This window comes from Parasteatoda tepidariorum, chromosome 7 (assembly GCF_043381705.1).
Source record: "Parasteatoda tepidariorum isolate YZ-2023 chromosome 7, CAS_Ptep_4.0, whole genome shotgun sequence".
Lineage (NCBI taxonomy): Eukaryota > Metazoa > Arthropoda > Arachnida > Araneae > Theridiidae > Parasteatoda > Parasteatoda tepidariorum.
The window spans coordinates 91,789,618-91,817,137 of NC_092210.1; the positions used below are offsets into that span (position 1 = coordinate 91,789,618).

The 27,520-nt window shown below is 29.4% G+C and overlaps 1 protein-coding gene across 1 annotated transcript in view; it reads left to right on the forward strand.

The window, feature by feature from the left end:
* The window catches only part of LOC107445333 (breast cancer anti-estrogen resistance protein 3 homolog), a 40,178-nt gene extending 14,653 nt beyond the window's left edge, over positions 1–25,525 (forward strand). The window contains exons 2-10 of the mRNA XM_016059701.3: positions 662–716; positions 6,749–6,991; positions 10,084–10,378; positions 12,358–12,475; positions 16,809–16,957; positions 19,221–19,650; positions 20,851–21,019; positions 23,624–23,864; positions 24,479–25,525. Of these exons, the coding sequence (XP_015915187.2) occupies positions 714–716; positions 6,749–6,991; positions 10,084–10,378; positions 12,358–12,475; positions 16,809–16,957; positions 19,221–19,650; positions 20,851–21,019; positions 23,624–23,864; positions 24,479–24,777 (1,947 nt within the window). The 5' untranslated portion in view covers positions 662–713 and the 3' untranslated portion in view covers positions 24,778–25,525. The remainder of the gene's footprint in view (positions 1–661; positions 717–6,748; positions 6,992–10,083; positions 10,379–12,357; positions 12,476–16,808; positions 16,958–19,220; positions 19,651–20,850; positions 21,020–23,623; positions 23,865–24,478) is intronic.
* Positions 25,526–27,520: the final 1,995 nt, after the last annotated feature.

Sequence of the window (27,520 nt, forward strand, 5' to 3'; positions counted from 1 at the left end):
AAAACTTGTAACTACTAACAAACTCTAAGTCAGGAATGACTTGACATTCTTCAGTAATGTAATATGCCAAACAAAATGATGCTTGGAAATGTTGAAAATTTTGTTTAGTATCCTAATATTTTACTTCAAATAGTATGTTTTGATATAATCATGTAGGAAAAGTGAAAAAATCTGTTCTTAAATATCTTTTAACAACTTTTTTTCTAATTTTATTGCCCAAAAATGAATTAATTTTAATCACAAGCAGTTAAACTCAAAATAAAATACAGTTTTATCAAAACTATGGGTTTTTGACAGTTTTTGACGTTTTTGACATGACAGTAAAAACCATGATATAAACCGGTAAAAACCGTCATGTGTCAAAAACTTGCCAACCCTGGTTTAAACTACAAAACACTGAATAATGATAACTTTTTTCTATCTACATCCTACTTATCGTACAATAACTCGTTGATCAAGTAATATAATTTCGGAGGGGTTTTTTGCCTCACAAACCCTCACCAACACTACACCACTGGTATTATTGTAATGATCCTTAATGATATTTTTGATGCAATTTATTCATACTTCTGTTTAATTACTGTATATATATATATGTTCTAAATTATACATTTATTTAATTGTTGTAACTGAAGTTTTTCTTTGTGTCTTTCCTTCCTAGTTCGTGCCTATGAAGACAGAGGTTTAGTTTAAAAAGGGGTTTCCGGTTCAATATGGTAAGTTCAATATGTTCTATTATAATTCGCCGAATTACAAAGATAATCTTCATTGATACCTTAAATTATTTTGGTCAATATATGGAAAAACTACATTTTTTAAGGCTAATTCTAACTACAAGCACTTTTTTACAAATGGACAATTACAGTCAAGAATCTTAAGGCATTCAGAATCCCTCAAAACCACCTGAAAACAATTTATTACTTTTCTAAGAATGCTAATTATTAAGTTATTTTTAAATAAAAAGGTTATAGTTTGTCTATGGCAAGAACTCCCCTCGCCACGAAGTCTGAGGTGGTCTGCTGCTATGGAAACAGGAATAGCGCATTTTAGGGAGGGTAGCTTCTCTTCACTCTGCGGCTAACACAATAGACCGAAGAAAAAGATTCACTTTCTTTCTCGAACCCGAGCCAAAACCTGTCCTAAAAAATGACCCCACACCCCTACTAGAAATAGTTATTCCTCGTTATCATAGTCACCGCCACGAGTCCAGACGAATGGTTAGGGGAGTTCTTACTTTAGACTAACTATAATTCCGTTTTCATCTGGAGCCACGTTATTATTCACGAACTGACGTCATTCGTGCCCATCGGCCTTTCGTTTATAATTGCTGTGCTGTGAAAGCCATTACGTTTTTCCTTCCGTTTGAATTTTCGTAATTAAATCGAAATCCAAGCTTTTTTAATAGATGCGATGTCCGGGAAATTTCAGTTTCAGAACCTTTTAAGTATATGAAACGAAATTTTTTTGAACAGAAAGTTTTTCTCTTAGAAAAATTACACTTTGAAAAAAATTGATAGCTCATTATTTTGCCGATATTGGTTGAAAAATATATTTAATAAACTTTTTTTTTCTTAATCCAATCTATTTCTATACGATGCAAAATTCAATGTGGGAGAAACAGTTTAAATTATTCCCATCAATTAAAGTAGTGGTAAGTTGTACAAAGACAACATTGGTCCATTCTTTTCAATTCTTTTTCTAATTTAAAATTTCGTATATTATTTTATTCGCATATTTATTTCTTAAGTAATATTCAATTCTATATAAAATAATATGATTTTCAATAAGCAAGGAATAGGGCAAAATCAAGAAATTTCGTTACCAGTGAGTGATCTGTAGTGACAATTTTAATAGTGACCACTTTTAAATTATCACTTTTTCAAAAATTGAAAATTATTGTTATTATTAAAGAAAAGTAATTTTCTAATTAGGGTAAACAATCCATTTCCTGACCTTTATGTATGTAAAATTTCCTATATAATGGTTTCAACTACTTTAGTTTTTTAAACTAATTATTTAACATAAAATTTATATTTAATTATAAATAAAAATTTGTTACAAAATCAGCCATAAACTATAATTAAAATGATGTAATAACCAGAGTATCTGCGCACCTAGAAAGTCCATGAAAAATCATGGAAAGTCATGGATTACGTTATTGAACAAAATTTGGCATGAAATGTCACGATTTTGACCATTTAAAAAAATCATGGAAAGTCATGGATTTAGGTTGCCGAAAAATCTAATTTTTAAAATGAAATTTACCTCCTCCCCCACTTTCATGGTGTTCTGAATATCTAAATTTGTAACAAAATCCCCTTTCCCAGTCTTAATGTAAAATGTTTTATCCTATTCTTTAAAAACTATGGTGTTCTTTCAAAAAATTAAAGAAAGAACATTTCTGGAGTGAATTATCTTATTAACTTTTCTGATTTCAGAATTTTTTTATTTTTTATATTTTATCAATTTAAAATTTCTAGCTGAAGCAAGTCAGTCATTGGCGAATTTTTTTTTTTTTAATTCTGAAATAACCAAAAAATTAGGATTATTTCTTTCCTTTCCGAGGAACAAGAAAAGTAATTTTAGAATATAATTCTGCGGAAAAAAAGAAAATGATTTTCTTTTGCATTTTAGTTAACTATTTTATGGCTTCAACTCTTTCTTTACTCTTTTTTTAATTTTTTTTTATTGAAATCTATAAGTATGAAAACGCAGAGTATAACAGTTTTAGTTATACCTATACTTTGAATTAATGTTATTATAATATTATTTTTTTCTTCTTATAAATTTACTGTTGTGTAGTAATGAAAAGTCACGGATTTAGTAGATACTCTGAATAACTTTCAGCGGATACAGCGTGTGAAATACAAGAAGCTGGCGAAAAAAAAGTTCATTTCACTCTAGAACAGTCATGTCAAAGATANTCATGAAAATAAAAAGGAACAAACATCGCGCAAGACTTACGAATGAACATCTCCAATCAATTCTTAAAATAATTATAACAAGTACGAAACCGGACATCAATGAGCTTGTCAAAAACAAGAGAAGTCAGGTATCTGGATCCTCGAGCTCAAAATAATAACCATCTTTTATAACTTTGATTTGATTTTTAGCAATCGTATATTATAAACTATGTAATTAGATAAAGAAAATTTTATAATAATTTGATTTGATTTTTAGCAATCGTATATTATAAACTATGTAATTAGATAAAGAAAATTTTATAATAATTCAGTATATTTTTTTTATTTGCATCTGGCCCGCCTACATATTCTAAATTTAATATATGGCCCTCTGCAAAATTGAGTTTGACACCTCTTCTCTAGAAAGCAGGAACCAAGTAACAAAAAAAAAATAAAAAGTTTTTAGAATAGCCAATCAGTCTCTTAAACAACTCAATTAGAGAACATAATGGTTGCTACCTCTGATCAATTCCCTCTAAAATGCTTCTCATTCACTATAAATGTGATTTCATATTTACAAGAGCATTTCTGCTATTGAAATTCTGTTTTTACTAGTAGGTAAACGAATCTTAGCTGAATCTAACAAATCTTCTCATCATTTTCAATTTTTTTTCTGATTTGAGATGCGTTTTAACTTTATAAATGCGTTCTTATTCAATTTTTGTTTGCACCATTTTGGAATAGTCAGCTAAAAAATATATAAAGAAATAATAGGAAACATCGTGTTAAAATTGTTTTTATATTTCTGATACATTTGAACTTAATAATTGCGTTTCTAAAAGAAATGTTCAATTTTAAATTATTTTCTAATTTGAAATGCATTTAAACTCAATAAAAGAGTTCTAATTCTTATATTTTCCCTATTATGACCTACTGCTAAAAATCTACCGAAAAAAAACCGAATCGAAATCTTCTTATTTAAATGTTTTTCTTTTTAAAGATACATTTAAAATTTATAAGAACGTTTTTAATTCAAATTCTTCTGTTTTCACCAAACGAATGTTTTCAAAACGAATCTTAGCTGAAAACTAAGAAAAAGCATCATCTTCTCATGATTTGTGTATTTTTTTCCTTCCTAATATGAGAAGCATTTAAATTTTAAAATGAATAAAAGCTTTCTTATTCTAATTTTTTTCTTCCCTTTTTTATAATCTTCAGCTAAAAAAAAAAAAAAAACTAACGATTAACGTAAATTTTCTTTTTTAAATGCTTTCATATTTAGGATACATTCAAACTTTAAAAAGTGTTTCAAATAGAAATTCTTCTGTTTTCATCAAAGGAATTTTTCTAAACGAATCTCAGCTATAATAACTAATGAGAAACCATAATCTTCTCGCAATTTTTTCTTCTAATTTGAAATGCACTTAAACTTAATAAAAGCATTCTTATTCTAATTTTTTTGTTTTCCATTTTTATAATCTTCATCTTTAAAAAAAAGAAAAAAGAAACTGATGAGAAACATAATTTTTTCATCTAAATTGTTTTCATATTAAAGATACATTTAAACTTTCTTAGAACGTTTCTAATTGAAATCCTACTGTTTTTACCAATAGTTAAATGAATCTTTCCTGAAAATTAATGAGAAACGTTATCCTCTCATTATTTTAAATTATGCATTACTTAATAAATGTATTTTTGTTCAAATTCCTTTGCTTCCATCATTTTATAATCTTCAACTATAAAAACTTGAATCTTCTTTAAATTGTTTCCATATAAGAGACATATTTAAATTTCATAAAAAAACGTTTCGAATCGAAATTTCTTTTTATTTTCATCAAAAGAATTTTTTCTAAACGTATCTGAAAACTAATGAGAAATAATACTATTTTCCGATTCGAGGCATATTTAAATATTATAAAAGAGTTCTTATTGAATTTCATTTGTTTTTTCGATTTTATAATGGTCTAATAATCACTTTAATTATTTTCACGAAATCGTTTTTCAATTTTTTAAACCCACAATCCAAATAGTGGTTTTGAAAACAACATCTATTCAATGATTAGTGATGGTGGAACTTATCTTTCCTATTATTCGATATAACTCCCAAATAGTTAGATTTTGTATTTTCTGATGTTATTTGGGTGAATTGTAGTAGAATAATTCGTCGATATCATTTTACTTAATTTTCTATATTGCTGTGAGTGTGAGGCAGTAAAACATATAGAACAATACCCAGAAACCTTGTGTCAGAATTTTCTTTCTATTGTCGCGAAAATAATTGCACTAAAAAACCTTTTATTCAAATAAAGCAAACATATTGCAGTGTCAAACCTTTCATCCTAAAAGAATTAAAAATTATTTTTTAAAGCTTTTTTTTAAAAAGTATTGCCACTATTTAGGTTCATAACGATAGTTTTAGGTGACGTCACGCAAGCGATCGGATCAAACTGCATTGTCCATTATCCGCCACATTTCATGACAAGGCGGTTTTTAGCTTAGCATACAAGACTTTGCGAAAAGAAACCTTATAATTACCTAGATTTAAGACATTGAGATTAGCTTTATTATAGGATTTTTCCACGCTTGAAAACCCTAAGTCAGCCTCTATTTAAGGTTTTTATATACAGTAGGGAACCAATTATCCGGAACGATCGGAACCATCGCTATTCCGGATAACTGATTTTCCCGGTTTTCTGAATCGCTACACAAAGCCGTCTTTTTATTGTTAAACCCAACTAAAAAAAAATAATAATTGGAAATGATCTTAAAAAGAAGAAAAAACGATGAAGAAATACACTAATGATTATTTCCAAAATGATGGTAAGGTAAACAGCTTTCAGAAAAGAAAGAAAAATCCTAAAATCTTACGAGGAAATTTTTTTTTTTTTTTAAATGGCTAGAAAATTTATCGAATTTCGTTCCGGTTTTTTGGTTTTCCGGTTTTCTGATTTCCGGATAACGGGTTCTGTACTGTAGAAGGCACGCAGGTCGTCTGGCCACCAAGGTAGTGGAGACATCTCCTGAGCAGAGGATCAAAATGGCGATGACCTGTGTTCGGATCATCCTTAGGGATATTTCCCGGACCGTCGTTAATTGCCCATTGTGCAGCTCTAGTGTGATGTAAATAAAAGTACCTGCCTCCCAGATAGCAAAATAATGTTTATTTGCATTCAGCAAAAACCTTATAATGTAAACCTAAAAAGGTTTTTAATGTTGTTTATGCTTAAGCCTTCGAACCTTAAAACGAGATCTGTGACAGTCTGCTCTATTCTAGGCACATTACCCTACTACAAAATCTTGGAAAACAACATTCTATATAAAAACCTTAAATCGAGGTTGACTTAGGCTTTTCAAGCGTGAAAAAGTCTCAAGGTGAAAATAATCTTAAACTAGGTCAAAGTCTTGTATGCTCAGCGAAAATCCACTTGGTCATTAAATTTTAATGGACAATGCAATTTGATCTCATAGCTAGTGTGACACCAGTTAAAACGTCATTATGGATCTAAGTGACAAAAAATCTTTAAAAAATAATTTTTAATCCTTTTAAGATGAAAGGTTTGCAATATTTTTGCTCTATTGAACAAAGGTTTTTAGTGATAATGACAAGACACAAGGTTGCCGTAAGGTTTACATGCTAAGGTTTCCCATCATGCAGCTCTAGTGCGACGTAAATAAAACCTATCTCAAATACTGAAAAAATATCAAAATTTAGACAAATTACGGTAGTGTCACTTCCCCATTGTGTAATCCAGACATAATTTGTTTACGTTTTGATATTAAAATAAATTTCTGTTGAGCATCTGAATTCACTATTTATGTTTTTGAAAGAGTTTGATTGTTGGTAGGAACCCCTGACCGAAACGTCTTCACCAGAGGAGTTGAAGAAAGCTTTGGAGTGGGAGCTGAGCCTAGACAACAATGACTTGAGGAGTCATGCCTGGTACCATGGCACCATCCCTAGGCAAAGGGCGGAGGAGCTGATGTCGGGTGACGGGGATTTCCTCATCCGCGATTGTATATCCAGGCCTGGAGACTATGTCCTTACCTGTCGATGGAAAAATACCTCACTGCACTTTGTTATCAACAAGGTTTACAGTCATTTCCATCCTACTTTATTATTTAAATTGCTACAATCTAGTTTTAGTGTCTATTACACCGATCAGTTGGTTCAATAAAATTCATTGTGAGCACATCACAAGAGTTCACTACGACTTTTTCCTATTTATTCTTCAGTTTTGAGAATAATGGTGGCAACGTTTCTATTCTTATGAGAAATAGAAAGAGTTTTTTTTTAAATTGAGGTACCCAATACTGATGTTTTTTTAAAAAAGGATTTACTCCTGTTATCACACTCACTTTTTAATCACAGGAGTGATTTAACTTTTAAGAACTGAATCATGCTATTGGTTGAAAATTACTTAAATTTATGTGGGAAAGGAGAAGGTGTGTATTGCTTTACTTTGGTTCTGAGATTTCGATTCTACATTTGACAAGTTAGATTTTAATTCTCTTATTATATCTGTTTAAAATATTTAATTTTATTGCAAACTTAAGATGTATCGCTACATAAACTTTTAAATGTTTTTATCATTCTAATATAATTCTTTAAAAACTAAAATAAATAAACTAAAATAAAATCCTCCCATAATTGATGGCCAAGTACCAGCAGGGTGTGTAGCATTTTAAAAAGTCCTTTAAGGTGCTTATTTTCGATTTTCGTTTTTTAAGAGCCCTTAAAGGTGCTTTTTTCATTGGGTGATTTTAAAAAGTGCTTAATTTTCCCCTTTCCAAATTGAGATTTTTTTCTTTACTATGTTTATTTTCACTACGAATTATGCAGAAAGGCACAGTTCACATTGTTCTATTCAACGTTTTCACACTTAATTCAATCCCAGTCTATTTCGGCTCATAGTCAGTCCGTAGCATATAAAAACGTTATTCGATTTACATGATTCAAATATTTTCACAATTGTCAAAAACATTCCAAAAGATATATTTTTTTTGACGTGACGGTTAAAACCGCCAATTGTCAAAAACTTCCTAACCCTGCCTAATTATGATATTTTTTTTAAGTGCTTAAAAATATTAATTAAGTGCTTGAAAAGCTCTTATTTTTGTTGAATAATTTGGCTACGCACCCTGACCTGATATTTCAGCTGTCCACTGCGCGGGATTCACCTACAGCATGACAACTACACTACAAGTGAAAAAAATCTCAGCGACCATTTGCATCAATCATTGCAATATGTCGATCTCTGCTGTGAACAAAATTTGCAGTAATGCTCTCAATGATTAATTATTCTGACAGCTGTGTAAGAAAAACGAAGAAAAATTCAATCGCTTGCTATTGCTGGGTGTTTTTTAATTGTCTTATTAAGAATAAATTACTCTTATTAAGAATAAATTATCCTTTTTAAGAATAAATTACTCTTTTTAAGCATAGGTTTCTTTGTTGTATTTTTTTTATTACCATATTTATTTTTATTATAACAAATGGATTGCAATTACCTGCCTTAAAAATGTTTCCTGTTTATAATTCAGCACACACCTCTTTGTCCCTATGCTCTAAATAACTAATTTTTTTTTAAATAGAAAAAAATCAGATTTTTTTAAAAAAAAATTTCTGAAATACACTGCAAGAACTTTGATTTATGACTAAAAAAATCAAAATTAAATTAATATTAAAACTATATTATATGAATATTTTAGAAGCTCTAACTACCTAGAACAATTTTTCATTATAATACATAGCTTTAAATGAATGGCAACCAATTTGAAACAAATGCATGATTGAAATTTAAAGACTAAAGGAAATAGGGAATTTAAAGAACTCTTTAACTATTAAAGCAAAGTTTCAATTACCAAACCATACTTTTAATTTAAAATTGTGATTTATTTTTTTCTCTTGGTTTTTAAAATGACAAAATAAATGTTACAGATTGTGTTTATAAATGTAGTTATTCATCAAAAAATAAATAAATATTAAATCTGTATATTTTTATATTAAAATATTCATTTTTAATCCAACATCAAAATGGATAAATTAAGCTAAAAAAAATAATAATAATTACAAAAATCTGTACTAATTTAAATTTTTTTTTCACAAAATTTCTTTATAGAAAATCTGATAACGTCAAGGATACTGTAAGCATATTATGAGAAAAAAATACATAATGTTTACTTTAATCTGTACTTTCAATCTCAAGAATCAAAAGATTTTTAAAAATGTAATTTCAAATGTGTAGGAATTTAACACATACGAAGAAAGAAAGTAATTTCATTAGTTAAAATTAATTAATGCAGCAATAATAAATTTTAAAACTAATGCAGCAATTTATTTAAAGTAAATTTTAAAACTAAGAAAAGAAATAATAAAAGTATAAATAATTTAAAACACTGTTTTTTAACTTTTTAAATAAATATGTTGTTACATATGGCTTTATTGGAAATAATAATCCATATACAATGTTCAACTTTAAGTGGACATAAACAAGGAGTAAAAAGGAACAAAATTACAATAACAAACAAAGAAAACGCATGACAAACGCGTATTAACACAAAAAGAACACATAGAAAAAATTAAAGTAAGAAAAAAATATATATATACAGTGAAGAATGAGGAGTAGTCTTTACAGAGAGTTCATGTGATCTCTGGCATCCCAGTAAAGTTTACAGAGATCACCCCGCTCTTGGGATAGCTTGTCCAGTAAAGGGCATACAAGCAAGTGGTCTGAGTTCATGGTTCCCCAATTGCAGATTTGGCATTCACTAGATGGAAGGATACCTATTCTGTTGAGGTGCTTTGTCAAAGCAGTCGTGGCCTGTTGAGAGTCTGAAGTTTGCCACAGCCTTCTTATGAGGACTGTGACAAAATTTCTTCCAACTGTTTTGGATGTTTGCCTAGGGTTTTCCAGTGGATTTTACTGCTTGGTTGCGCTTTAGGTCCGTCATAAGTTTCTCAGAAAATTGTTTTTTTAAGGGAGTCTGGTTTTAAATCTACATATATATATATATTAAAAAAAATAAGTTGATTTAAATCAATGATTTTTAAAAAAAAAAAATCATTTGATTAAATCAATGAATTTTTTAAAAAAATCATTTGATTTAAATCATGATTTAAATTGTGATTTAAATCACCAAACCCTGATACAGATAGTAATGAATGTGTTTTTGTTCTCAGGTTGTTTTTCAACCCTTCACAGTGTACGAGAGGATTCAGTATCAGTTTGAGGATGATTGCTTCGACACAGTTCCTGACCTGGTGACCTACTACGTGGGCAACAAGCGCCCAATATCAGCTGCTTCTGGTGCCATCATATCGAAACCTGTCAACAGGAGTATGCCCCTCTCTTATTACGCAACTCGCTATGGCCTGGAATGCCAAATGCACTATGCTGCACTAGCACTAGAGAAGGTGTCAACAGCAGAAGATATACTGCCTCTAGGAGATTCCGAAAGGAGCCAATCCTTTGAAGGTTAGGGATTCTTACATACACCTAAGGATGAGTTTTTCTGCTTCTTCTTTTTAATTAATATTGTCGAATTTAAAAAATTAAAAAAAATAATCCGCATTTTAAAATTCTTGCAAAAATAATTTTTTTTTTGGTTTTTCTTTTCTGCCAATGCAAAACCAATTTAAAATTATATTCACACAATTTATAATTACACATCGCTATTCATGCACATGTGGTTTAGAATCACAATTGCGTTTCGCATTCTTGTGTTTTAAAATTACAGAACATGATCTGCACTCACAGGATTTTAAATTACATATCATAATTCCTATTCACATGTTTTAAAAATCAAGCATAGAGATTCATATTTACCAAATCTTTTTTAAAAAAATAACCAATCTATATTTTTTATTAAAACGTTGGCAATATTTAATGTATGTATGCTTCATACTTATACTTTTTTCTTGTCAAGTTATAGGTGTTTTTTTCAATTATTTAAAAAGAGCTGTACTGCACAGAATTTGGTGCAATATTCAGCAGTAATCTCGCATTCATCATAGTTTCGGAGTGCAATTCAAAGGTGGTTGTGACTTAATGAAAATATACTTGAAGCTGAAAAAATTATGTGTAGAGGTTCTTCTGAGTTAAAAAAAAGTCAAGAATTCGAATTGCAATTTTTATTGAAGAGAAAAAATTTATCTATTTCTCTTAAAACTTAATTTATAAAAATTTGATATACAAATATTAAAATACAAATTATCATAAACCATATTTTTTTTAAGAAATAAAAACAGCTACATTTCATAACTAACTATTGAGATACTTGGACACAGATTTGGATCATTAAGTAATAAAATTGCTTTGGGAAAATGATGAAAATATTTTAAAATTATCTTTTTATTTATCTGCGTGAACATAGAATTTAATTGTTACTAATAAGTTAAGAAAAGATATTAAACTTATTCTTTCTTTTCTTTTTATCCATAAGGGGTCTGTCTAGTTTTTTTTTTTTTTAAGAGGTACCTATTTTGTGAAGCTTTAAACATAATTTGTGAATCAGCGCGAAAATATGGTAAAGTAAGAAAATATTTCCAAAAATTGTCACTACAAATAAAAATCATTTATGACTGGTAAATTTTTATATATTTTTTTCCATCTATTAAAAAACTATTATGCTATTGTAAATTTGGGGCTTAAAACTGCATAAAAATTTAAAAATCCATAAAAATCATTGTCTATAGTTACATTTCAACATAAATTTATTAAAACCCATGCATTTGGCAGTACTAGCACTAAAAGTTATTTTCATCATCAGGGGTCTAGTTAACGGATCCTTCACAAAATATCTTTTCATAAAAGCGGACCTTTCACAAAATAATTTATCTTTTAATCAGACCCTTCAAAAAATTTTTTATCTTAATTATTGTTTTGTTAATCGAATAAACCCTTCCCAGGAAGGTGGGGGAGACAAATGTAAACGAACTTAGTTTTGTCTTCGGCAGACGCTTCTTTTTTATTCGTCCAAAATGAATATTCTGCCTTCAGCAGTATAGGCTAAATACCAAATATTTGTATGTTGCATCTCTAATTTAGTAGCAGCAATTGCTGTTTATCTTATAAAATTTAAATTTTTTTATTATGACTTTACAGTGTTGAGCATAATCTCGGTATGTTTTTACAATTTAAAAACTCCTTGAAAAAGTTTTTTTTGTAATAACGGACCCTATTTGCGTGAATTCACAAAAGCAGGATACTGGTTGAAAGAATGTGACTTAACGTTTATTTTATATTCAAAAATTACAAGTCTTTTTTTCACAACTTCACAAAAACGGACCTTTTGCAAAATGTCTGGACTGACCCCTTATTATGAGAGCATTTTTGATTGGGTCGTACAGAAAAATTTCATAGAGAAAAAAATTCATATTGTCCTTTTCACTGGTGTGTTTTTCATATTTATGCATGCATTCTTATTTAGTTATCTTTTTTACTTGCCTGCATAGATTCTCCTTCAAGTGGAACAGTGCCACGTCATCCTTCGAATGATTATCCTAGAAAATCCCTGTCTAATTTCTCCACTCTACAGCATGGCCATTCCAGAACCACTGATTCTAAACCTTGGTAAACTGTTATTCATCATTATTTTACTCAATCCACTTAGAACCAAACAGTTTTTTCCTTTAAAAATTTTTTTAATCGATAAATTTTCTTGTATTAATATAATTTTTCTTCCTCTTTTTTGCAATTACAGTCAAACCTCGATATCTCGAACTTGAAGGGAGAGGAGAAAAAACTCGAGATTTCGAATTATCGAAAATCGCATGTTATTGATGGTAAAATAAAGAAAAATGCTCTTTACATACCTTATTTACTATTCCATATTTATTTTAAAAACACTTTTTGCACTTTCATTTAAAAAAAGATTCAATTGTTGTTTGCTTTGGAGATGTGTAAGAAAGTTTGTCTATAGCACTTTCTAAGTGGTCTATAGCTTTAAATGTCACCTCTTGACATATTCGGCTGCCTCTCAATAAATCTCCTTACTGTGCCCACTGCAGAAAGTGCTTGTTTGTTAGTAACATTGAGCGGTAAATCTTAGATTTCCTCATCCTCTTTGTCTGATAGTTCACAAGAAGCTTTCGTTTGAGCGATGATATCATTGTCATCCCACTGACTGCATCATCTACCTTTACAAAGTCGTGAAATTCCATGTCATCAAGCTTCATGTGTCCGGTCAATCTGTTCCAATCATTTTCAGTGTAGTTTTCAGCAGAATTAACGATATTAAATGTTTGTCTACTTTTGTGATCTTTAATGAATCCAGAGGAAGATGCCTTGTCAGCCATTCTTAAAATTTTTTATTTTGTGGAATATTTTTTAATTTTAGGAAAAAAATCTACACTACTTATGAAAAAAAAATTTGTGAAATCAAGTTTTTTTTAACATTGAGTGTATGGAAAATTTGAATGGAATTTTTTTTTCTTCCAGATATCGAAAAATTTGTGAAATCGAGGTTCGACTGTATAAGTTTAATTGCTTATACGTATTTATTTATTTTAAATTAGCATAAATCTGCAGTTTTTAAATGTTTATGTGAAATTCAAGTTTCCACAAAAATACTTATGTGGAAAAAAAAATTAATGTGAGAAAATTTAAGATAAAAACACGAGATCTCTTAAAATAGAATAGATCATCACTAACACCATGTTCTGTTCAATTTTTAAAATTAGCTAAATCATGTATAAAATTTCTTTATTTTTATTTATTTTTTCTTCACATACTTGTTAAAGATGCATAATGCTTGCTATAGACAAAACAGTAAATAAGATTAATGTGTTTTTCTTCATTTTTTCAATTTAATTTTAAATTTATTTATTGTTATTTAGGTAAACAAATTTGTGTTGTATTTATGGAATATGCTTATATTCCTTATTGCATTATTTTCAAATCGCAATTTTTGTAATCAATTTTTTTTTCAAAAAAAAGGTAGTTTAAGAAATATATTTAAAATTTACTTATACAACATTAAAGAAAAAAAAGTACTGATGTGTCCTTTTTTTTCTTTCTTAATGCTGCAATACAACAATAAGAACATTGTTATATTTAAAGCTCCATTATGTTAAAATAAATGACAAAAAAAGTAGCTTATTCATTTCATTATTTTATTATTAGAACAAAAGCATGCATTTACTATTAAATATGTGTTTATTATGTATCCTATTTATAAATTTTATTTCTTTTAATTTTATTAAACAATGATATTAATGTGAATAATGTTAAAATGTGAACTCAAGGGAAAAATTTATTTATTATTTTTTTTTGCATGATTTTTGTTACTTCCAAAATAAGATTTAGATATTAAATGCTTATTTGCATGTTAAAGGGTGTTGTAAAGTAATAAATAAGCTTATTTAAAATCTTCAGTTATTATTTACTGTTTTATCATATTTGCATTTTAGTGAAACTCAAGAAGGAATATTTTTGAAATCTTTATTTAAAATATTAATAAATGGTTGAAAAGATGTCTGTTAAATGCTTTTTAATGGTCTGATTAATTTTAATTTAGCACTTAAAATATTATTTAACTTATATTATGGCACTTAAAAGGTTATTAATATTATTTTAAATATTTAAAAAAAAACAGGTTTAAACTAATGTCTGTTTTATACAACAAAATAAATTTGTTTTGGAAAGAACAGGTTTTACTAATATAAATGTGGATAACAGTAAAGGATAGAGAGAAGAGAGGCCAACACTGTAGAGCCATTTTCTTTTGTGTTTTATGTGTTTGTTCATTTGATTGGCATCAAGTATTTATGAACACTGACTTTATAAATTTGATTATTTAAAAGCACAGAATTTTTTTTTTTTAGTGGATAAAATTTTGGACCCACCTTTTCATCATAAAAACTGATGTTAAAAATCAAACTATTAAGTAATAAGCTAAAAAATGCTCTAACATTACGAGGGAAGAAAAAAATGCTGCATGAAGGGTTAAATTACAGAAAGTATTGAATGTCTTTGTAGACTTGTTGAATACTAATCATAATTTTACTCAAACCCATATTTTAATAGTTAGAAACCCATATTTTAATACAGTGAAACCCCGATTTTACGTTTCTCAGGGGACTGGGTAAAAAAAACGTAAAATCCGGGAAAACGTAAAATACGGGAAATACTTAGATAGCAAAAAATCATATAATAATAATGGGAAAATAAAACAAACTAAAGGTAGTAAAGATGACTCTTTCAAAAGGTACTATTAAAATCTATATTTTACGAAAAGAATATTAGTATTTAAAGAAAAAAACATACCAGTTCAAGATCACTTTTACAATTTTTGTTAAGAATCATGTAATTTAGGTGCAAAATAGTGCGTAATAGTAGATTGTTTTTTAGACATTGAGTTCAAAGTAAATGCCTCATCTTCCAGGACTGAAATCTTTTGCAAATTTTTTTCCTGGTCTTTGTATGATAGAAAATAGTCTTTCACTATTAGCAAACTTCTCAATGCTGTGTTGAAAGAAGGAACGGGCTGTGCTTCTGTTTCTTCTTGTTCATCTTCATCGGCGGATGAAAAGTCCATAACATCGTCCACGGATGGAGCAGTGGTTCTCTCAGCTTCGCATGTTGCTAAGTTTTCTCGGATGTACTCGTCGAAGTCATAGCTAACTGTTTCATTGTCATTCTCCGAGTCTAGTCTATCTAATCCTGCATCTGTTAACGGTTCATTAGAAGCTACGATTCCGCTTTCTTCAAAACAGTGGGAAATGCACTTTTGTGTAACGCTTCTCCAAGCAGCAGAAATAAAATGCATAGCCTCCAGAACACTTAACTTTAGTTTGCAGGCGTCATTTAGGTTTCCGTTCTCTAGTTCAGCTACAGCTTTCCGGACAAGTTGCTTTCTGTAAAAAACCTTAAATATTGCTTATTAAAACGTTTTTTTATTTTTTTTCTTTCTACAAAAAACGTAAAATGCGGGAAATTCCGTAAATTAAAAACTTACAATCCGGGTAAAATTAACATTGGAGGTATACGGAAAAACTGGGTCCTGATGAAAAAAACGTAAAATGCGGGAAAAACGTAAATTCGGGGGACGTAAAATCGAGGTTTCACTGTAGTTAGAAACCCATATTTTAATAGTTAGAAACCCATATTTTAATAGTTAGAAAGCAGTTCTATCAAAACTTTAATGAGTTATTTTCTCATTTGTAACCCTCCATATTTAATATATTTTTGCCCTTACTATTTACCCATTTGGATTTTTTCAAACTTTAAATTACTTTTCAAGCATTAAGATGGCGGTTTTCCAACATAAAAAAGTTAATTTTCCCCTTTCTTGTGGTAAAATCTCTCAAAAGCAAAATATGTTGACTTCTTCAACCTTAAGTACCATTAAAGTGTTAAAACCCATTTGTAACCCAAATGTATCTTCTGTTTTAATTTTTTTTTTTAAGGATTATTCATTTGAAATTTTCTTTTGTTATTCAATAGAACAGGAATTCTGCTCATGTACTATAAGATCGTCGAATGAGCACATAAAATAAGTTATGACGTATCTCCTGGGACGCTTAACTTTCCAGCGCAATAAAAAATCGTTCGTCAGCATTTTTTTCTTCTTAATGTATGCAAGATTATGTAGGCAAAATTATAACCAAATTTTTAATAATAAGCACAAAAAAAAATTTCTTTTTCTTCTTTAGCTGAGGAAGAAAATAAGAATAATACTGATTATCGGATTACACAATTGCATTTCCTTGATGCAGAAAATTATAATTTTCAATCGCTAGAAAGTTAATTATCTAATGTGCACAATGCCTAGTTTAACTTATTTTGCTACTATATTTATTTTAATATAAAGATTAAAAAATGTTTTTACAGTCAGCTGATATGTTTACCTTAGTTGTAGTAGTACTGAATTTTTTGCCGGTTTAAATATGTTAATTTTCGACAGTAAATCAGTCCAAGAGCCTGAATCGACTGGAAACAATACAGCAACAGCAGAAACTCCTCCTCCTAAACCCAGTCGAATTCCTTCAAAAAAGTATTCAACGACTTCGCCTTACTCGAGTGGAGCAGAGAATGTTCTTGGTCATAAATCAGGTATTCCATTTCCTTCCTTTTTTTAACATTATACCAGGATATTGTAATTGCAGGGCTGCCAACTTTCTACGCATTTTGTAAAAGTTTATTCTAGTGGTAGCTATGTTTGTGTTATAATGTATTATTTTTCATTCATTAAAACTTATATTCCACACTACTACATATAAACAGGGGGGGTAGAGTTTGTAAAGAGTGCTTAAAGGTGCTTATTTCTGATTTAGATTTTTTAAAAGCCCTTAATGGTGCGTTTTTTATTTAGGGTTTGTAAAAAATGCTTAATTTTCTATTTTTTAAGAAGACATTTTTTTTGCCATATCGATTGTTATTCTATATTACAAAAAATACATGATTTTGACAATTTTCTTTGCAATATTTATCAGGAACTAGTTATTTTATCATGATTATGTAAAGTTTTTGAAAATGTTTTTGAATTTTAATGATTTTATGTTTATAAATTAAAAAAAGAATTTTTATTACTGCACAGATCCTAATTATGATTTTTTCTTTTGGAAAGTGATTAAAAATATTTTTTGAGTGCTTAAAAAGTACTTAATAGGTGCTTATTTTTTGTTGAAAAATCCAGCTACGCACCCTGATAAGATTTAGAAAAGTTCATATGCAAGGCCGCTGCTCTTTCGTGGTGAGGATGTGACAAATGTACCAAAAATTTTGAAAGATTTTATTTTTAAATGTCCGCTACTCTATAAAATATTTCACGAAAAGTGTAGTAGTTTTCAGGCTTTTAATCGTGATCACAGTTTGTACATTTTATGTTTAATTTCAACTTCCTTGTTTTAGATCTGAAGTATTGCAGAATATAAAAAATTATGTATCTGCTCACACAATCCAAAAGTGTCTGCAGGCTCCTAATATTTTTTAATACAGAATGTTTTTATTGCAATACAAGAACATTTAACTACTTAATATTTGTTTATTCCTAATGAAAAAAAAATATGCATGCACATTAACAGTAAGAACATTAGAGGAAGATTAATATCAATAAATGTAAATCAATGAATCAATATCAATAGATAAAATAAAATTAAAGAATTGAATTCATTTTAACACTATAGCCGTATAAACGTACCATAGCCATACAAAAGACTGGTTGTTGTATTGTATTGTGTGGTAAAGTGTTTGTACGTTTAGTGATAAATAATTATTATATCATGAATTAAGTAGTATTAGTAATTTTGCTTCTGTAATTCTTCACCTCAAAATCCAAATTTAACTTAGCGTGTCAAACGTGGCCAATTATGTTTCATTTTTATTTACGAACGAAATTACTTTAAAAAGTTTTTCTAATGTCGCCATAATTGTTTATTTTTGTTGTACAGCGACAGTGGTGTCCATTTATTTGCTAGCCTGCTAATTTTTAGGCTAAGTGAGCAGTTTTATCTTTTTTCATCAGTAGCAGCATGCATACAGCCAGACAATCTTCTTTTACTTCCAAACTTCTTTTTTTTTTTCAGGGATATTTTTTTTTAATATTACAAAAAATATTTAAAAAAAGTTTTCACAAAATTGGAAAATCGCCTACCAATGTACCCACGCATGGTGTGCATCTATGTTATCTAACTAGGATTTTGAAGAACAGTGAACACTTGTAGAATGACTGGAAACATTTAAGCATCTGATGATGCTCTGTTTATTTAATAAAATCGTATTTTAACTCTGAATTAACTTTTTTTCTAAAACATAGCATACATATATAAGAGATGGTATTAAGAAAAATATTAAAGTTGGAGGAGAGGGCTGAAAAAAATATATTGATGAAGTTCACAAAATTGTTACTTCATCAATGACCACAAAATTGTTATCTAATTGTTCTTCTCACTGTGATGAAGACCAATTCTATATTCTTTTCTAAGACCAATTCTATTTCTTCTATAGAAGACCAATTCTTCTCCCATATTTTAGATCATAAACTGCATGATTGAAGAATCTAATTTGATAAGAAAATATAATTTATGTTTGAGAATTAGGAACATCATTGATTCTATGCAACAGTTATCAGGAAATTTATGTTATTTCGTGAAATCTACTGGATTTTTTTCTCTCCATGTTGACAGCTAAGATAAATAAAAACGTAACCTATTATTTTTATTTGTAGAGAAAAGGATTAAATGAATGTTAATTTTTAATAACATTAGTTTTAGGAAATCAGTTTTTAAATGATAAGAAATATATTATGCATATTTTTCCATGACAACCACTGTCTTTGATATTGTTATCAATCATCACAATAATAATTCCTTTGTAGGTGACAACACTGTTTCCGCTCCTCACCTTTATTCGGAGCTGAATTTTGCTGTGAACGGTATGCAGAAAGTGATTGGACAAGAAGGGGAACATTCCAACATTCTCAAAATCCTAACTGTCGAGAGAGAAGATCCTCCGAGAGAAATAACAGTTCCAGAAGTCAATCCTCCTTCTAGTTTTGATTTGGAAAAGTTCACCACTGTGCTGTTGCCACCTTCCGACAACAAACCTCTGGATTCTGCAGCTCTGGCTAAAATGAGATGCATGATTTTGGAAGGTGGGGCTAAAGTGATAGCAAGTCACCTAACTAAAGTGGATCTGGACGTTCTCAGGATGAGGCATCATTGTGATCTCGGAATGGGTGTTTTAACCGGGTTTGAGTTACTGGTGCTGCCACAAGGACAGCAATTGAGACTGGATCTGCTAGAAAGGTGAGATTTCCTCTGTCGAGGATGAGTTTTTTCGTTTTACTTTTTTGGAAATTTTTTTTTTATTCAGGGGTTGCATTCCCCATAAAATATGTGCAGCCCCTAAAACTCCTAAAAATGCACTGCACATCTATTTCAGATTATATGAAATTATTCTCAAGAATAATAAACATTTTGTTTCTTAAAATGGCATGTCTCCATCCTTTATAAAGAATTTAAATGTTCACTCTCACGTTGTTTCGTGCATAACTGAATGCTTGAAATTTTTTGCAAAGGTACCATCATGACGTGTGGTGAAATATTGCTACGCTAATAATATGTGCATAAATGCTTTTCTGACTATTAAGGCTCAATTTCCTATATTGATGGTCAAAAATCCAAATCTGTCAACAACAAAAAATCTTTCTCTATATATATGCATACCTATTCAGAGATAATCGGGTTTAATGCACAGGGTGCATAGCGTTTTTAAAAAGTGCTTGAAATTGCTTATTTTTGATTTAAATTTTTTTAAAGTGCTCTTTTTATTCGGTGTATATAACAAATGTTTAATTTTGATCTTAATCTAATTTGATATTGAGCTTAATATTGATCTTGGCTTAATCTTAATTGAAACAAAAACTTAATCTTTAAAAAAGATATTTATTCTTCGCCGTATCGATTTTGTTATTCTAAATTACAAAAAAATGCATGATTTTCATAATTTCCTCTGCAATATTTATCAGAATCTAGTTATTTTATCATGATTATGTAAAGTTTGTGGAAATATTTTTGGATTTTGTTGATTTTATGTTCATAAATTATGAACTTTAAACGGTAAGGGGGGGGGAGAATTTATTACTGTACAGATCTTAAGTTTCTTTTTTTTTTTTGGAAAGTGATTAAAAAATTTTCTTGGTGCTTAAAAAATTCTTATTTTTTGTTGAGAAATCTGACTATGCACCCTGATGAAGTTTGTGTCTGATTTTGTAAACTAAAATGTATCTTTTGTACTGAATAATTAGTATCTTTAGGGTTAGGCCTTCAAATCATTAAGATTGAATTTCAGTTCATGAAAATTCGATCATTAGATAAAAAATTATTCAAAATGCTCGCTTTTTAATTTGTGCACTGCACGTCTGGTTTAGTTCCTAGGAAATTGTTCTCAAGAATAATAAACACTCTTAAAATGGCATGTTTATAAAGAGTTCATGTTTCTTTCAGAACTGAGTGCCTGAAATTCTATGTAGCGGTCACCATCTTGACGTGCGGTGATGAGGAAGTGAGAGCTCAGGTGTTGAACAAGTGGATTCAGATTGCAATTGAAACAAAAACAGCTCTAGGCAATCTCTATGGATTTACTGGCATTATGCAAGGACTGGCACTGGATCAGGTCTGTTTACATATCATTTCACACACACACACACATATATATATATGTATATAGTTCAAAATGTAGAGAAAACATGGAAAAATTACGGAATAAAAAAGGGAAAATGAAGAATAAGAATAAAAAATTCATAAAAAAAATTAGCAAAAATCATGAAAAATTAAAATTATTATTTTTTTATCAGCTCACACAATTGTATCCATAAAAAGGAGCGCTTCAAGAATGATTTAAAATATTTTCGTAGCAAGATTGCTAGATTACAAAATATGAAAACAGAAGCTCAAATTGAGGTAAAAGCATAAATAGAGGTGTTTTGTTTTATAGTGTGTTCTTACTGCAGTACTGAATTGCGTTTGATTTTCGCAGATATAATTGTGTGACCTAATGAAAAGATTATATCTTTTATTTTCTGGATTTTTATTAATTTTTTTACAGATTTTTATTATTAGTTCAAAAAGTAGGGAAAACATGGCAAAAATTACAGAACAATGAAAATAGGGAAAAATAAAAATAATACAAATCAAAGCAAATTGTTTGGCTATATTGTTACAATATTAGAAAGCACTCCTTTTTTGCGAATATAATTGTAGGAGTTGATGAAAATATTATTTCTTTTATTTTCAGGATTTTATTAATTTTTCTTTTTCTCTTCATTGTTCTGTAATTTTTTATAAGTTTTCTCTGCTTTTTGAACTTATCTTTATGAGTTCTATTTACTTGCAGCTTATGCGCAGTAAATTAAACTTATTGTTTTTCTTTATTTTCTTGTTTTTTTTTCTTCCTGTCCCTTTTGTATTTATTTATAATGCTATATAGATAGGTTACATACACACATATATATATTTATTAGATCATATTTTCTCACATGTAAAGACTTTTCTTCTCTATTATCCTTAATTATTGAGCAACAAGGAATTATTTTTCCTCCTTTTGAAATCTGCTACCCAAAACAATTCATCAGGCAAGTATAGCGCTTGACTATCGTAGTCACTGAAATGCAAGGTAAATTTTCAGTGAATTTTAATTTTTCGAAAAGAAATTTCTGCTGAAATTTATCTCTAAAAGAACTCTGCAGAAATTCCTACATACAGGGCTGATTGTGCTCCGGAAAAAATCCGGATTTTTCTCTAACCGTGATCTGGAAGTTTCCGGAGATCAAAGGTTCAGACATTTAAAAAAATCATTGATCCCAAAAGTTTCCAGAAATCAAATTTTCAAAGGTGGAACTTAAAAACACAGTTTATTTTATTTGTTTGTAAGGGCGAGCCAGATAAGCTTATATTCAAGATTAATATTCATTTTTTATCAGTAAATCGTTATTATAATCATAAACTCAAGAAAGACATATTTGTAAATTTCAATTACTTCTGCAGGTCATCATAGGTATGTGCAAGATTTTAAATATATTTTAAGTAAACTAAGAAATATTGAGAAAAAGGAAAAAATCATTTTTTGTCTAATTTTTTTGATTTAAACTTCTATTTTTTTTCTTTCTTTGCTCAAGAAATTTTCCTGAATTTTGACTTGGGCTCACAATCATAATGTTTGTAGAAAAAATAGAAAAGTTAATAAATAGAAATGTTTTCAAATATAGACTATATTTTTATAAATCTCATATTTTCTTTAGTGATTTTTAATGCTGACGAATTTTATCATTTTAATTCTGCTCTACCGTTATTTTTGTTTGATCAGCATTTTTATTTCTTTTGAGCATTAATTCTTTAAATATTATTTCCATGTTACAATATTAAGTTTTACCTGTATTTCAAATTGAATATTACCAGAAGTTATATTATTAGAATTAATTGAACATTTCCCATCTATTACGAGGTATCTATTTTTGTATCTGAGGCCATTTGTGAGTTGGGGATTAGAGGAGGCCAATGATGGAAAGAAATTAGCCATTCTTATAACACCGAATGACCTTGAAAGTGGATTTAGATGCAGCAAATTTATAGAATTCAGTGTTCTATATTTTCAACATGTCTTTGTGATTGTCGAATAGGAAATTTATTGTTCTAATGAATACTTATTTTGTTCTCGATAAAACATAACTAAATTTTATCTGTATCAATACATTTTTGTTTAGTTGTTTCGATAATTTAAGAAAGATTTTATTCAATCTTCCTTTTTAAGTATTATTTCATATGTTTTAAACTAAATTGAAACACCATGCATTTCTTGCGTTTACCTTTTTCTACTTTAAATTTGCAAATAAAATAAAAGTTTTTGAACTGTTATTTTAAAAATTAAGGTTTGAACTAGTATTTTTAAAATAAAAGTTTTTGAAAAAAAACCGCATGATTGCATTTGGATTGTAGGCAAATTTTGATTTATGCAGGAAACTCTACAGAATAGACTCACTAAATTCTGCTCCTGAGTTAGGTACTAATAATAATGTAATAGTTAGCTACTATTTTATCATTTCGCTAAATGATGACAGCAATGTTTTTAGAACATCTTTTATTATTATGCTTTGTAAATTTTTAAATCAATTATACTGATAAAAAAATGTGATACTAAGTCCATTTAAGACCCTTTTAAATTACTTTTGGTAATGAATTATACTTACAAAGCATTGTGATAGTTATAAGAAAATGTTTTCAGATCTCAAGACTTCGATGCACGTGGTTGAAGTTAAGGCAGGCGTGCACGGAGAACGCTTTTACGTACGAGACTAAACTCAGGCCAATGCTGAAGAACATGCAGGAATGCTCCAACCCTCAAGCTCCCAACACAAGCATTCCTTACTTAATGTCTCTCATTCATATTCTGCAACACTTGACTGAACCTGAAGAACCAACCATTCCTTTGGAGAGTTTGTCCTCTTCATCGCACAAAGAGAAAGGTATGCTCATTTTAATGCTGAAATTTGATTTGGGACTGGCTTAAATTAGAAATATTTACAATGTATTTTCACTTTCGTAAGACTGCCGAGCAAAGTCATGTACTCTTCCCAGTTAGCACTTGTTTCATGGAAAGAGAGCTGTGAATTTCCCCAGTTAAATTATTCTTTCACAATTGTTTTTGTCCATAGAACGCTAAATGTTAGCAAAACCCTAACTTTATAAATAAAGTTCAGTAGCAAGTATAACCAAATGTATTATTTTGATGAAGAAAAACTATTTTTTGTTAAAAAAAAAAAATATTTAATCTGAATAAACATGTTTTCCCCTTTGTTTAATAGTTCTAAAATTAGAACGATTGGCACCGCATCTAGTTTAGTTCTGAATTGGTTTATTCTTTCCCGCTACATAAGCTGACAGTGGGACACCTTTTGGTATTTGCTGTATCTTATCACTCGTGTCAAAATCTATTTTGCACTAAAAATTATATCCTGTATAGTTTATTATAAATTATGTCTCAGATTATTAAATTAATTTGTAAGCTTTACTTAACGCCTGATCTCAAGGTATGCAGGTTTAAAATTTACCTTATTTATAGATGCAAATTTCATTTTAGGTAAAGTGCTGAGCCTGGGACTTCCGTGGGAGCAGACTGCGGCAGACTACGGTCTTCAACTTCTGCTGACTCACTTGGAGGTGGGGAGGGGCATGACGCAGCAGTGGCCGATGTACAAGAGGAACAGCGAGATAGTGCTGGAGCACATAAAGTATGATGATTTAATGTTGGACATGTTCAGGACTGAGTTCCACATGAAGTTTCTGTGGGGAAGTAAAGGCTCACACGTCTCTGCCAAAGAAAGATATCTCAAGTTCATGCAAGTTTTAAATGTCATGTCAGATCGATGCGAACCCTAGCTTGCTGCTCTCTGTGTTCTGCTTATATGATGGGGCAAAACTAGATCAGGTTGTAGCATTTTAAACATGCAGCCACTTTTTAAACAGTTACATTTTTTAAGCATTTATCAAAATAGGGTAAACACTGCATGGTTCATTTCTAAAATGCGAAGAAAATCTTTTTTAAAAAACTTAAATGAAAAAAAGAAATTTACAAAATAAAAAATATTTATAAAACAGTGAACTCTCGCTACTACGATATCCGATACACAGGGCTGCCACTCTAAAAAAAAATTCAAGACTGAGCTTTTTTTTGACCAAATAATACTGTCTAGCATTGTTTACCAAACCTCACTGAAACCAAAATTTACCATTCCTTGATAATAGCCTACATATTAAATCAATAATTTGATTATTTTTTCTGAAATTTTTTTACTTTATTTTATGTTTTTTTAGCAAACAAAACGAAAATAACAGCTAACCTTGTATATTTTTTACAACTATAACTGAACAACCTGAAACCATTCATATCTCTATTTTTCGCGTCATTGTTACTTATTTTTTGTTCTAGCACAATAATTTCTTTCTTCTTTAAAAAAATATTCTTGATTTAACTTTGACTAGCATGACAGTTGGTTAGGGTAGGGGAAGCAAACTCGAGCAGATTTAGATTCAGCAATAGTAAAAATTTAATGACACAAGTAGATGAAGTTTAATCAATCCCATTTATCAAAACCTTAAGAATAAGATTTAGTGAAGCTGTCAAAAAGAAGATAAATAATAATCTTGATATCATTACCATATCATATGTTTTAATTAATATATAATATTTTTTGATTTTGACCAAAAAATGAAAAAAAAAGGAAAATTTAATTTAATTGATAGAATTTATTAGTCCATTGATTTTTCTTAAGACTGATTTCAGTCCCCAGGACTGAAGAGTGGCACCCATGCCGATACAACAATAACTCACTCTATTACAGCAATGTTTCGTGGTCCCGGCAAACTTGCATACGAATTAATGTTATCCACCTCTCAATATTGCAATACAATAAACCCCTGAAGAAAGATTTTTTTTTTTCAAATTTCAACCTTATTTTCCAGATATATTATTGGTTTTTAAATAATGTAAAAAATCTTATTTTTATATTTTGGCATTTTTTTCCGTTCTTTTCTAACAAGAGAAGTCCCAATGCTGATTATAAACTTATCTTATTTCTTTTCACCACAGTGAATGGCTTTTGTATTCAGATTTCAATACCCCAGCCTTGATGTACACCCCAAGACTGTTCCATTCTTAGAATCTCTTAAGAAGTCACTGATTTCATAGTTAACCATAATTAACATTCTCCAAATTATATTTTTATATAATATATAAATAGATTTATAATTAATGCATATTTAACATTGAAATTTTTTAAAAATCTTATTGCGTCGCAAAGGCCCTCGATATAATAAGATATCCCTCTAAAACACTCTGTTTATTGGGTCCCCAAAATATTGTTGTAGCGAGTTTTTATTGTAATTCCATATTTTGTAAGAAAAATAAATGATAAAATGTACAAAGGATGCATTTTCAACTAGAAAAGTGGTCATCGGCAGGCAATTTTTTTTCACTATTTGTTATATGCGTGTGGCGACCTTTAATTTTGCCCTTTAGCCTATACCAGCAATTTTTTCCATTCTAAACAAATTCAGGGTTCCTAAAGAGTATGAGAATTTGATTTGGGGGGGGGGTGTTCTGGAAATAATGCAATTTTTTGTCAAAATCTGGAAACATTTTGCAACAAAACTGAAAAATAATCCATTTCTGATGACAACCAGGGGAGCAATCCTCTCTGCAGTGGATCAGATTGCGATGGCATGTCTTCAGATCATCTTCAGGGATGTTGCCCAGACCATCCTCAATGGCCCGTTGTGCAGCTCTAGTGCAACATAAATTAAGTACTTACCTAAAAATATTCAGGGTTTCGTCTTATCTTATTGTAAAGTAATTTGTACAATGTAGGAGTTGATTACAACATCAGGCACGAATACTGGAGATGTTAAGTGGTTAGCCGAAACCGCAATGTCGAGTGCCCGATACTCATTTTATCGACACACTGAAGGGATGGATTATTCCCCAATTCAAATTTTCTAAACAGGTGCAGGGATCTGTTTAGAAGAATATCTTTTCATAAAAACGGACCCTTCACTAAATAATGTATATTTTAATCGGACTCTTCACAAATTTGATTATCTTCATTATTGTTTTCTTAATCGAATATACCCTTCCTGAGGGGGGGGAGACGGTTCGAGACAAACTAAATTTAAATTCCCAATGTAGTATTCTAAGAAAGTATTTCTACTTTTACAAACATCAAACGTGCATTAATATTAAATCATAATTTTTTTGTTGATAAATAATTGATCAATTTATATTTGTTCATAAAATTAATTAATAGAATATTATGTAAATAAAAATTAATTTCAGGCAATTTTTTAGACAAAATATTATAAATTTTAGAATTGTTTAAGTTTACTTACTGCGTAACACATTAAAATTGATACATTTCTAAGTTATGTTGTTTAAAATACGTCAATTGAAATTATTAAAAATGTGAGTGATTTTGTTTCCATTATTCGTCCGAAATCGTGTGTTGAGCAGTATAGGCTAAATACCAAACATTTGTATGTTGCATCTCTAATTTAGTAGCAGCAATTGTTGAGCAGAATCTTTTATTTATTTACAATTTAAAAACGTCTTGAAAAGGTTTTCAGTAGT